At 40.5% G+C, this 13951-nt stretch overlaps 1 protein-coding gene across 3 annotated transcripts in view; it reads right to left on the minus strand.

The window, feature by feature from the left end:
* fam76b (family with sequence similarity 76 member B) overlaps positions 1 to 13951 on the minus strand; it is a 47386-nt gene that overhangs the window by 11069 nt on the left and 22366 nt on the right. For all 3 annotated transcript variants that reach the window (XM_038818865.1, XM_038818864.1, XM_038818866.1), the window contains exon 7: positions 4157 to 4240. In XM_038818865.1, coding sequence (XP_038674793.1) covers positions 4157 to 4240 — 84 coding nt within the window. The remainder of the gene's footprint in view (positions 1 to 4156; positions 4241 to 13951) is intronic.

A 13951-nucleotide genomic window follows, 5' to 3' on the forward strand; every position in this document is an offset into this window, starting at 1 on the left:
GAGCTCTGTCCAACATTCCTCCTTCAGCTAACACTATAGAGTTTCATTCTTTTTGCTGCTTGCAGTTATCAAAATGGTTACATTTGGTGCATATAAGGACTGCATTTCAATGTAATTCATGTAAATGAAGTATTTCAACATTTGAAATGCCACAATGCATTTTCTTAACACGTTTTAATTTCCCGAAACAAATGCTAGAAACAAAAAAATGAGATAAGGACTCAATTTCTCTCTTTTTAAAATTAATTTATAGTACCCAATTATTGTTTTCCAATTAAGGGGCAATTTAGTGGCCAATCCACCTAACCTGCACATCTTTTGGTTGTGGGGGTGAAACCCACGCAGTCAATGACCCACAGGATTGAACCCGGGTCCTCAGCGCCATAGGCAGCAGTGCTAACCATTGCGCCACAGTGCCGCTCAACTCAATTTATCTCAATTAAATCTCATCTGTATTTAAATCTAAATTGAAAGTTTTGGTGGATTTTGAACACTTGGAAAGGGCGAGATAAAGGGAAGTGTGCCATTCTGCCACAAGACACGAGAACCCTGCAGGTGGAAAAATAAAGACAACCAAGCAGAGTTCAGATATATTTGATTATGCCAGTTTTAACTGTAGAAAATAAGCCATGTGTAAAAAATCAGTTTCTGTACCATAGACACTAAGTAACATGATATATAATCAAACAAGTACTTTTACCTAAATGTTTCCATTTCATTTGTGTGTTTTCAGAACCCGATTTCAAGGTAAGCAGCACAACAGTTGGCAAAATTTTAAGCACACTCTGCATTCGGTGCAACTGTGCTAGATTTAGAAACATTGAGCTAGAAGAGGGCCTATACAGAAAACTGATCACGTCCTCAAGGTGAAGTAATCACAACAGTGATCTCTACGAATTGTGCTCATTGGCAGATAATCAAGAAGTTTCCAAATATTAAGCAAGAACTTTATACACACGGACAAACCTTAATAAGTGTCGAAAAGACTTTTTTTCTTAATTTAAAGGAAGTTAACACTATATCCGCAAATGCCCATTTTTTCTTATTTTCAAGAAAGTAATTTAAATTTGCACGATTCATAGATGGTGGGTGGATTGACACTGACTTAAAATGCTTACTTAGTGTGACAAACCCACTTTGGCTTGATTAATGATCACATTTTACTAAGTTACCACAACATAAATATTTTTAAAGCACTGCCCAGGGCAGCACGGCGGCACAGTGGTTAGCACTGCTGCCTCACGGCACCGAGGCCCCCCATTCGATCCTGGCCCTGGGTCACAGTCCATGTGGAGTTTGCACATTCTCCCCGTGTCGGCATGGGTCTCACCCCAATCCAAAAAGATGCGCAGGGTAGGTGGATTGGCCATGCTAAATTGCTCCTTAATTCGGAAAAAAAAGAGAATAGCATACTCTAAATTTATTTTTAAAATAAACAAATAAAAACCACTGCCCAGTTGCACTGGTTCATGGTAGATTTTGAGTTTGGGGATAAGCAAATAGCTTTCAATGAGAACTCCAGGGAGGTTTTGGGATCTGGTGAGTTGTTCACTTCTCAATTATTGAAAATCTACCCCCTTTTGTTTGCCTGTTGTATGGAAATTCCAATATTGCAACTCAGCAAAACCATACTGTGTATTTTTTTCTGCAAAAGTACCTACAATTCAGGGATGTTTACTCAAATATTATTGAAATAATAGAAATGACATGCAACTTAAACTTCTCCAAGGCTAATAATTTTCAGCAAAAACTCTGCAACACAATCATGATCTATTCAAGGAGAAAACTAACAAGACCAGACAATGGATGATTATAAAGATTATTATAGAAGATGGGATGTTTTGTCTCTTCTATGTCTACTGATTCTGTCAAGTAATATATCATTTTAGAAAATGTTTTAGTGGATGATTTGCACTATGTAAACCATATAGTTTATACTGCAAACTATAGTGACATCATTATAAACTGGATAAATTAATAACAATTGACAATCCTTAACATAAACAAATATTAACTCATCTGAATTTAAATGATAGATTAGATTTTCATTGAGCAATGCTGCAGCAATGAGTGAAACAAAGTTTCCACATTACTGAAGAAAAAATACATTTTTATCAAAGCTGTTTAGCTCGCACTCATCAGGGCATTCTGCAAGAATACAAATCCAAGACATTTATACTGTACGAGAAGAGAGCGCTGATTGGTTAGCAGGTGGTCTCTGATTGGTAGAGATGTTGCCATGGAGAATGCTCCAGTTGGTGAGTTACCATCCAAGGCTTTTTAAAACTTTAAACCAGGCAGCTTGATCTTGATTCTTCAGCGCAATACCTTGACCAATGAACCAGCAAATGGCTACCACTTACTTTGTTTAGCTGAAACAGGTGGAATGTTTATGCATGTTCTTTCTGTCTGCAAAGAACAGGATCTTTTGTATACATATATGTGGCACAGGATGAATTGGCCAAATGGTTGGATGGATTGTTAAAAAGTTTTAAATAAGTTTCTAACATATACGGTGAAGGATTCCTTCATATTTACAAAGATAAAAAGACTTGCATGTTGATAACAATGTCATGTCCATGTACTCATTTGACATTGCTAACCTATTCACCTACGCTCCACTTGAGGAATCCATGGATATTTCTGCTGCAGCACGATATCGTGGTGATATATGGCTCAAGCCCTTTTAACGAGGTTGTCAAAGAGGCTAATCCTATATCACGTGAAACCTAAGAATCCAAATGCATATATTGACCAGACAGCCCCCCAATGTGAGAATCAATCGTCATGAGCTTATGAACTCTGCAAATCATGCAGATGAGTTCAGTTTTAACAACATTGTGTGTGACAAATAGATGCAGTTGCTATGAGATCCCTTCTAGGTCCAGCTTGCGTAAACATCTTTGTTGGATTCCATGATAAACATGCCTCAATGGAATGCATGCACATTTCTGATATGTGGACGATATATTTGTTATATTTAAATCTGCAGCTGCACGTCACAATTTCCTCAAGTTTTAATGGGCTCCATCCAAAATTCAAACTCACCGTTGAAATTGTCCTGTCAATTTAGCTCCCTTTCCTTGACAAACCAGTTGAGAAATCTGCCAGGTTTCGCTACTATGGTTAACCATGAGCCTACCTTCAATGGTCAATATATGCATTGGGATTATTCTTACAGTCCCACGTGAAATAGGATTAGCGTTTTTACTAGCCTCGTAGATAGGGTTTGAGCCATTTGATCACCATGCAAGCTTAATGCTGGAACAGAGCACACCAGAGGCATCTTGTGGGATACTGGCTATCCTGATCAGTTCATTTCACAATGCATACCATGCAAACTTATCAATGGGCCCAAGGTCAACACTTACGATCCTGAAAAACACCCAGTCTACCTCAGATTACTCTAGAAGGGCAAGGTATCTCAAAAATTTGAGCAACGGGCAAAGATAACTATTTCATGCTGCTACTATGCAGGAGCAACACAAATGGCACTCGCCAAAAACAGGATGCTGCTGTCAAGCCAAAAAGATGTTCTGCCTATCACACAAATGAGGAATATGTTATATGCTACTAGGGGCTTTTCACGGTAACTTCATTGCAGTGTTAATGTAAGCCTACTTGTGACAATAAAGATTATTATGATTTCAGTGCCAGTGTGATGTTGTCTGAACGACCCAAAGACTGGCAGATCGTATCAAACATGTCCCTTCCGCTGTCCGCAATGGGAAAGGTATAGGCCGTGCCCAACCAGACCTTGCTTGCAAAACTCAAAACAGTGTCCAACATTAAATGTGATTCCACGATTGGATAGTATTTGATAAATAATCTTCAATGTGCTAATAATTATGCTGACAACCAATTTAAGATGGTCAGTCGGGCTCGCAGTGTGGCGCATGTGCGTGCACTGTAAGCTACATATGTGATATACAAGGCTCTGTGCTTTGCAGATAAAAACAAAATGTACACACATTATGCCTGTTTCAGTTAAACAAAGTAAGTGACAGCCATTTGCTGGTTCACTCTTCAGGGCCATGTCGTACCAATCAGACTCAAGTTCCTATGGTTAAATTTCAACAATGCTTGGTAGTTAACTAATATAAAAACTCCCCCAATCCAAACAAAATAAGAGAAGTTTAATTCCTAATTGGTTTACCTGTCTCCATTGGAGGGCTTTGTTTCAAGTTTTGGCTTTTTCTTTGGAGCTTCATTTTGAATACTGGATGACGACGATTTATGGCTGTAAACAATAGCATATGTAGAATTTATTGACAACTTTTATATGGCTGACCTAAACAATAAAAAAAAGCAAAGTCAATAAAAACAATTGAGCTATCAATTCAACATGCTACAGCATACTGAATTCAAAATAAACCAATAAATCTTCATCAAAGTCCAATGACAATTAGAAGGGGCAAGAGGCCCCTAAGCAAGGAATCGTAATTAATTGAAGAATTGATTCAGCATTTCCACTTTATATCCCATTCACAGTGTAGCTGTAAATCTGTTTGAGTTGTTAAACATGGAGTTATCAATTCAGATTCTAATTGAGAGCAAAAAATCTCACTGATTGATGCCCATTTAAAGCAGATTATGAATCATGATCAGAGATTCAAGTCCTAGGTCAGTGTGTTCTGGGAAGAAAAAGTTAATTTACACACCTGTTAACCAATAGAGATAAGACCTCAAACAGCATGCTCATGCTGTGCAGCTAGGAAAAGGAGGATTTCCTACTAGCACATTGTAAGCTAAGATCTCCCCCTCCTCATGATGCCTCAAGCATAAAGATAAAGGTGAATAGGAGACTTTACTTTAGCTGCCTGAGGATTAAAATGTCATAGGTGTTGCCAACATCACAACAACCAAATGTATTTTATCATCTGTACCATGCGACAAATCAAGAGCATGAGCTCATTTACAGCCACTATCAAATTATAACTAAACTACGCATACATCATTTAACAAATAAGGATGCCAAGCACCTTTATTTTAAGGCTGCCAATATTTAGATGTCATTGTGTCCTTTAGTTTTAGCAGTACACAATGCTTGCTTAAGTTAATATTAAATGAATTAAATGAAGGGTCGTATTCCCTTCGTCAGCCAGTGATAAATCCTAGTATCACTTCTAGCCTATTTATATTCTAGACAAGTGGGAAAGGGAAAAGAACATTGTTGGTGTCCACTGCAACACTTTTCTCAAAGCAAATTTATTTTATTTCAACATGTATTAAAGCAAACAATATTTCTATACATTTATTACATTCCAGATAGTAACTCATCAATGTTGAGCTCGTAGTTGTAAACTACAGTACCAGTCAGAATGGTCAAATAAGTCATTCACTTCTATTGTTATTTAGTGACCAACGTCAGTCTACATGACCTATGCTAATGGATCTGAAGCGATATTCAGTGAGTCAGAGGATATTCCGTGTAGCAGAATAAATTGGGAAAAATTTGTTTGTGAAGCAACAACACACAAACCATACAGATTCCCTGGGAGCCTTCAATAATATTAATGGAGAACATAAAAGTGGACAAGCAGGAAGTGAGTGGAATTGATACAAATCTACTGGCACTGCTACTTAAACTAATTTCTCCCTCATGAAGCGCTGGTTGAAAAATGAGATTGAGTCATTACAAAGTATTTTCAGGCTCAGATTCATGATTATGGTGAAATCTATACCTATTTTGGTCATGAGGAAACTTTGGAAAAGCTGGGTTTATTTTCTTTGAAACAGAGGAGGCTGTGACGTGACTTGATGAGATGTAGGTGTAAAATTAAGAGGGTTTAGTTAAGGAGGATGATGTATTTACCCGAGCAGAGGGAGGAATAAATTTACAGCATTTGGTAGAGGGGGTATGAGGAAACAGTTGACGCAGAAAGTTGGTATGAACCCAGAACTCGGCATGAAGGGCAGGTAAAGGCAATAACTCAACATATTTAAAAAGTACTTAACTGTCTACTTGAAGAGCCGTGATATGCAAGGCTACAGACTAAATTCAGGAAGGTAGCATTAAGCTGGGTAGCTCCTTAGTTTTCTCTGATTTCAATATTCTGTTTTGCTAAAAATTGTGCATTGCAATTGATAATATATTATTGTGTTGGTATATTTTAAAATGTTGGCAATAAAGCAGTGGTCGTTAAACAAAAAGAAAAACAATAGAAACTCAAATAGAACATAATGAAATGCCAGATTGGAATCAACATAATAGAGGTTGTTGACAAATGTAAGCTAAAGAATCATGAAAATATTTACAGTATATGTTTGCGACTAACAATATATAGTGTGTGACTAACAACGGGAAAGGTAGGTAGTTGGAGTACAGGGGCATATTTCAAAATGTTGCACATGTGGCACAGAGAGGACTTCATTTAGAACAGCAAACATAGAATTTCACTTGGCCATTTTGTGACATGCCTGATTTTCCAACCTTCTATTTCAGTTGGTGAAAAAATGAACAAACCGTATAAGTTTTAAATTGCACCACAAAACCCAGTGCCACAAAATCCAGTGCAAGAACAGCACATCATTACATTTTTACAAGGCTACCTAAGGGGGAAGACTATTCGCATACAAGTTGAGTCTTGGGATGTGTTATGAGAGCATACAATTTTAAATGCTATTGTCAGTGAGGAAGTTGCATTGGATGGCGTGGAAATGCAAAACATTTGCAAAGAGCAAAAATGGATGCAGGTGTTGATATTGAACGGCAGAGATTTCTGGTATGACAGTGAAAAAAGGCAACATTGGGACGCATGATGCAGAGTACTGAAAAGCTGGAAAACTACAGTAGGAATTGCAGAGTTTGCTGCTGAGCAAGAAAGATTGGTGGGATATGGTGCAAATAATGGGATGGCAATGGTGAGAGAGGATTCCATGATCTGGAAGCAACAGTTGATGATAAGCTGCAATGTTGCAGATTTAGGTAAGAGGTCTTAGAAAATCATAGCTTAAAATGACTAATGTGATGGTATGGAAGAATCAGGTGGTGTGTCAAATTCTGGTACGAATTGGATAATTGATTAATTAGAAATTCCCAACAATGAAAATTACTTCAGCATCTCTCACAATAATCATATTAATCTTTTTCAGTCTTTTAAAAATTAATTGCTAATATATTAAAACCAAAGTATATTTACAGGTTTGTCACATTCATTCCAAATGTTAAATACTTAAGTTAATAAACCACTTGAAATAGACAGTTAGTTACTCAAAGGAAAAGAGGACGATCATTGCAGAAAGCATGTTTCCTTACAATACAGCAAGAGAAATAATGTGCTAGCAAGTTAACAAATTCTTAAAAACTGAATACTGCCAAATCTGCCTCTCCACCACCAATATCAGCCGCCCACCCTCCAAATGGGACTCCAGATTGAATACCTACCCTATACAAGTATTTCTGTTGCCCTTGTTATTGTGCTCCATGCTTTGGGAATATGAAGAAATTCCGGTATTTGGGCACTATGCTGACCGGAACCTACTCTTCTTATTGTCATGGTTGCGCCCAAGCCGTCTCTAACCAGCAGTTCTAAAGCATAAAACATTGAAACAAGGACCAACTCAGATATCAACACATGTACAGATATCTTCCTTTAGTCTGTAGAGATTATAGAGCAATTCTGTACATAATATTTAGTCTTACGTAGTTTTAATTCTTCCTGTTTTATTATTATACCAAACATCTTTAGTGCTGCTGTTTCATTTGGTGGAGTCAATTTTGCTACTTCACCCTTAGAGCTTCACAGCAATAGCTGTAAAAACAAACACATGTAACTTGTTGTCACAAATGCGCAAAGCTGAGGCAGTCATTAAGGATGTCAGAAATGAGCCCTACACTGGAAGAAGCTTGTACAAGCCACCCGATCAGATGTGAAACACAAGTGACTATTCTAAAGAATCAATTAAGAAAAATCTAAAACAAACATGTTCACAAAAATGATAAACAGAATTTTTTCAGAATTAAGGTGCTATCCTGTACATGGAAATCAAAACTTTACACAAGGAATCAAAAGGATCACCTCTTCAAAAAGTTAATCTTTGCTTGCCTCCCTTGTGAATTAAAACACGTCTAATGAACTAAGGGACAGTCAATTTTTGCTCAGTTCCATTCAAATGAAATACACTACACAAATAACTAGAAAAAAAGATGGATCCCACAGGAGTTAAGACTATAGTTCAAAAGGTTTTGATAACTGAATAATTTACAGAGTTTGGCAGAACCTTGCCAATACACACCATCTACAAAATCTGAAAATTTCCAGTAAAATCTGAGGTCCAAACACAGAACAGAGTTGAAAATCTGCAGTTCGTCATTTTAGTATATGAAGTAATGAGCCCATGATTCCTATTTTCAGCGATCAACTACACTGAAAATTAAAACAACAGGAATTTTACACAATCATGCTCAGCAATACTCAGCAAGATCTGAAGTTCAATAACTTATACTGCAACTGATTTCATTTATCAGCTTCCAGTCACAGCTCAATTGAGATTTTTTTTAAAAAAACATCCTCAGCTCAGCTTCCACATCTTCTCCATTAAATCACCCTTTTCTGTAGGTTTCGAATAATCTCTGCTGAAACCCCCAGTCAAACTTTGTTACCTCTCATCTCACTATTCCAAGCTCTCTTACTATTCCAATGCTCTCTTGATCAGCATCCCATCTAAGCTCATCCGAAGTTCTGTTGCTCATATCGAGAGTGTGAACCAAGGGTTAATAGCTAGAACAATCCAGAATTAATGGGACACATTAGTGGAAAGTTACTAATAAGGGAGTTATTATTGAATTTGTGAGCCGACTCATGACAGTAAGCCAAACAGCCTTGAGAAACAAGGAAGATGGCTGGATGACGGAATATGAAATGTGGGAGCCATTGATACTGTGGCTAACACCTGTTGTTTTGCTAAAATTGCTATATACTTATGTGCCAATAGATAACCTCAATGTCTGTAAATCATGTGTTGAAAATATGGCAATAACAAGTTAATCATGTATTAGATCTTTGGTAAAAACAAGCTATATTTTGTAATGGGGGCAAGCTCAAGTGAATGTAAGGGACAGCCCCTTAAAAAAAACATATAAAGACAGGATGTTTTGAGCAAAACTTTGGCACACTCAGAGGTGTTTCTTTGGAATACCTAGAGGGCTGCCCCGATCGCAATAAAGAATATTCTGAAGTACGATCGTGTTCGAGACTGTTTCTTCCGGACTGAGAGACAAGTGAATTAGAGACACATTCACATTTTGGTGGCAGCGGTGGGATTTCTAAGAGTCTCCGCTGGGACTGGCGGCATAAGCGACTGATCGAGTTCGGGAGCGAAGGAGGAATTGGGCCACCACTGTGAGTAAAACTTTTGCCACTTTGGTATTCCCCTCCGCTGTACCGTCCACGATTCAGCCCCGCTGTCAGCGCTCAGGGACGCTCCTACGAAATCCAGGTCAGTCCGGCGAACCCGTTTAAGGGAGGGAGTGTGACCCCTACAGTCAGCGCCGGCCCTAGGGTTACTGGCGCCCCGGGCAAGCTGAACTTCGGTGCCCTTCGGGGGGGGGGGGGGGGGGGGGGGGGCAGGGAGGTAGGGGGGGCGGGGCCGGGGGGGGGGGGTGGGCGGGGTCGAGGGGGGGGCAGGGTCGAGGGGCCGAGCCCAAGGGGGGGTGAGCCGAGCCCAGGGGGGGGGGGGGGGCGACGAGCCCAGAGGGGGGGGCGAGCCCGAGGCGGGGGGGGGGGGGGCGGCGGGCCCGAGGCGGGGCTGAGGCGGAGGGCCCAAGGCGAGGGGGGCGGGCCCGAGGCGCGGAGGGGGCCGCCCTGGGGGAGGGCGGCCACCGCGCATGCGCATTTGGCACCGGCCCAACTGCGCATGCGCGGGACCCGAGTCTCTGGTGCCCCCTAGCACATGGCGCCCCGGGCGACTGCCCGAGTTGCCGGTGCCTTGGGCCGGCCCTGCCTACAGTAATTGTCACTAGGCATAGTCAGGGACTAGTGCTTTAAGGGAGGGAGTGTAGCCCCTACAGTAATAGCTACAGGCACAGTCAGGGACTAGTGCTTTAAAGGGAGGGAGTGTAGCCCCTACAGTAATAGCTACAGGCACAGTCAGGGACTAGTGCTTTAAAGGGAGGGAGTGTAGCCCCTACAGTAATAGCTACAGAAGAGGTTTCGGCATCATCATGATCCTTGCTTTTGATTAAAAGTGCCCCCGTGATAAGAGGCTTTAGAAGGGTGCGTGATCAACCCTAAGTTAAAAATATAACAAGGACGTTATAACCTTGTAGTTAGATAGGCTTGCAGGCACGGATGAGCCTGCCTGAATTGGTCCAGGACCATTTCGCTAAATAAACAATAATCGCAAGGATCATTAACTGCCAATAGTGTTAGAGATGGGTAACACGTTAAATACAACCTCTGATAGTGGAAGCGCGCTTCAAACCTTGTGTGAACAATATCCGGAATATTCCAAGCAACTGAGACAATTGTCAGGAGAATTGCATAAAATTTAGAAGAAAAATGGCCACTGGGGGAAAACTAATGCATTAAAATTGGGTATAAAATTGACAGAGAAAGAAATAGTTAAAACAGCCACGGTCTTAAAAAAAAGGAAGGCACATATGGGAAAAGAACCAAGTCATTAGGCTATCCGCCTTGAATCTGTATATTAATCCATGTGAGTTTAAGCTTAAGTGGGATAAGGTGCTGTCAGGGACTGCGGAGTTCCCAAATCTTATCTCCCAGAATTCTGACATAATAAACTGCTTTGTTACTGATACTCAGGCCTTCGTGTGAATATTTTCACCCCTAACATTTAGTGCAAGTCTGGAAGGATTTGCTGAGCTGGACACCGCTCGAGCCGGTGGACAAGGCGAGTAGTCAAACCGTTGACCGCCAAAAATTAGAATCACTTGGCAAGGCGGACAGACGGTGAGGTAACATCAAATAAGTCTGGTATCAAGGCCAAATGAGTAAAAAAATCAGTTAAAAATTTTTTTTTGGTTTTTGAAGAGCAAAATACTCTGGTAAAAAAAACAATGATCAAAGATGGGTGTGATTTCTGTGGAACAGAGAAAAATGGTGAGATACACAGAAGTAAAGATAAGACAAATAAAGTTAGAAGCATAAATGACATAAATTCAACCTTCACACCATTTGGAAGATAGACTGGTTTAAAGGAATTGAGCTCTAACTCCTTTAAGCATGTCAATAAAGCGAGTAAACATAGCAGCAGTAGATTCTGCAAACTAGCAAAAGACATCACAAAACTGCCAACAATTACGGCTAACGACTGTCCCAGAATGTCTCAAGGAGAGAAAAAAAAATCAAATTAAGTGAAGTCCAAAAGATCAGAAATGGGCTAAAACACTCAATTAGTTTTGTTCAGGAATATCTGAGGATGACTAACCCCCCCCTCCAAAAATGAAAAAAATGGGGAGGAAAATCAATACAAGGTTACGGTTAGAAACTTAAGAATGGATACATGTCGAGAATAACTTCAGATAGATTCAAGCCGTCCAGATAAATTCAGCAGTAATTCAACTCATTTGAAATAAAAGAAAAATAAACATCCAGTAATGTCTCTTTCCAAAAACCGGTTAAATAACGAACATTGAAAATTGAAAGAAAGGATGGGTAATATCTAAGGTCGCATAGCGGACGGAGATGGCATCATGCCAAGTTCTCCACCACTTTTGATTTTGTACAAAAATTTAACCATTTCAGCAAGCAGGTCATCTGCACAAAGAAATATACATCTCTAAGAATAGCTAATGCCTCTAAAATTAATCAGTGGAAATTGACTTAAATGGAATAACACAGATAAAGTTTTCAAAGGAGAATGAAAAATTTTGTTCAGTATTTTAATTGAGCTCCATTTTAGAGAAAGAGTGAGAGGGTTAGAGAGAGAGAGAGACAGAGAAAGGGACTGATAGAGACAGCAAAAGTTGAGAGAGCAAAAGAGAGCGAGTCAGGGAGAGACAGAGAAGGGGAGGGGTAGTTAGATAAAGAGAAAGAGCGACAAGAGTTCCAGAGACAGACAGAGTTACGTAGAGAGACAGACAGAGAGAGTGAGTTTTAGGCATTTAAACTTTGTTCTGAACTATTCACTGTCTCTGTATGCAGACTTTGACTTCAGACCGTGACTTTTTACGAGCTGTGATTATTTGAAAGCTTCAAATTGTCTACGCATTGTCTTTAAAGATTATAGTTTGAGTGCAGTTAACAATTTTTCTTTTTCCAAAGGCTATCATTGGCATTTCCAGGGTAATTTTGATACACAAGGAATTTTAATCAGGGTGCAAAATCACGTATGTAAGAATAAGAAAATATTAGTTTTATGGTGTTCAGTGGAGGTTAGGATAGTTGAAATACATATGACAAATATGATCAAGCCGGTGTTTCATTAGTTCAGAGTTAAAACTTCCCTGACACAAATAATCATCAGTAGGGTGAAACTAACCTGTCTCACAATGCAGATGTTTTAATTATGAGATTGCAAAATTACTTATAAACAACAGATGGGTAAATGAAATATGTCCATGAGTTTCAATAACATATTGTGTTCCCTGAAAGACTTGATAACGGGAATTTGGCAGCACTCCAACTTTTACTCCCAGTCCATTTGAGTGAAAAATTTAAAAACAAGTTTCGAGATGCGAATGGCATCATTCCAATTTATCCACCCACTATACGCCCCTTTTTGTCTCTGCAAGACAATTAACCCTTTCAACAAGCTTTTGTGTGTAATCCAGAAGATGTCTTGACACTCCCATGCTGGTTTGCCTGAGCTCTGGTCCTTTTAATTCTGATAAAGTAATGAACAGTCCACACAGCTGAAGATGCATTTTAATTGGAATTTACAAATCTTAAGTTTTGAATTTTCACCCTCTTAACGACCCAGACCTGACCATGTTCACAGATGGAAGTGCTTCCATCGGTGAAAGGGGGGAGCAGTTATCAGGATATGCTATAATCAACCAGGGTGGGGAAGACAGTAGAATCAGCAGCATTTGAAACTCCGTTTTCAGCACAGCAAGCAGAATTGTTCGCACTAATACGCGCATGCACACTAGGAGCAGGCAAAAAGTAAATATTTATACAGACTCCAGATATGCCTTTGGAGTCGTACATGATTTTGGACAATTATGGAAGAACAGAGGATTCTTGTTCAGCTGCCTTCCCTTCACAAAACCTGTCTGGTCCTCATGCACAACCCCTGGCACACAGTCCTCTATCCTGGTGGCCAGGATTTTTGCCAGCACCTTAGCATCCACGTTGAGGAGAGATATGGGCCTGTATGACCCACACTGCTGGGGGTCCTTGTCCTTCTTTAAAATTAACGAGATCAGCGCCCGTGACATCGTCGGGGGCAAAGTCCCCCCTTCCCACGCTTCGTTGAGTGTCCGCACCAGCAAGGGGCCCACTAGGTCCACAAACTTTTTATAAAATTCCACCGGGAACCCATCCGGCCCCGGTGCCTTCCCTGACTGCATCTGCCCGATCCCCTTAACTAGCTCCTCCAGCTCAATCGGCGCACCCAGCCCCTCCACCTTCTCCTCCTGCACCTTCGGGAAAGAAAGCCTGTCAAGGAACCTCTCCATTCCCCTCCTCTCCCCCGTTGGCTCCGACTGGTACAGTTCCCCGTAAAAGTCCTTGAAGACCTCATTCACCTCTACCCCCCTTCCGCACCACATTCCCACTCTTGTCTCTCACTCCAGCATCTCTCACTAGCCGCATCCCGCTTACGGAGCTGATGAGCCAGCATCCTACTCGCCTTTTCACCATGTTTGTACACTGCCCCATGTGCCTTCCTCCACTGTGCCTCAGCCTTTCTAGTGGTCAGCAAATCAAATTTAGCCTGCAGGCTGCGCCTCTCCCCCAACAGTCCCTACTCTGGTGCCTCTGCATACCTCCTGTCCACCTCCAGCATCTTTCCCACCAGTCTATCTCTCTCACTCCTCTCCCTG

Source organism: Scyliorhinus canicula, chromosome 14 (assembly GCF_902713615.1).
Source record: "Scyliorhinus canicula chromosome 14, sScyCan1.1, whole genome shotgun sequence".
NCBI lineage: Eukaryota > Metazoa > Chordata > Chondrichthyes > Carcharhiniformes > Scyliorhinidae > Scyliorhinus > Scyliorhinus canicula.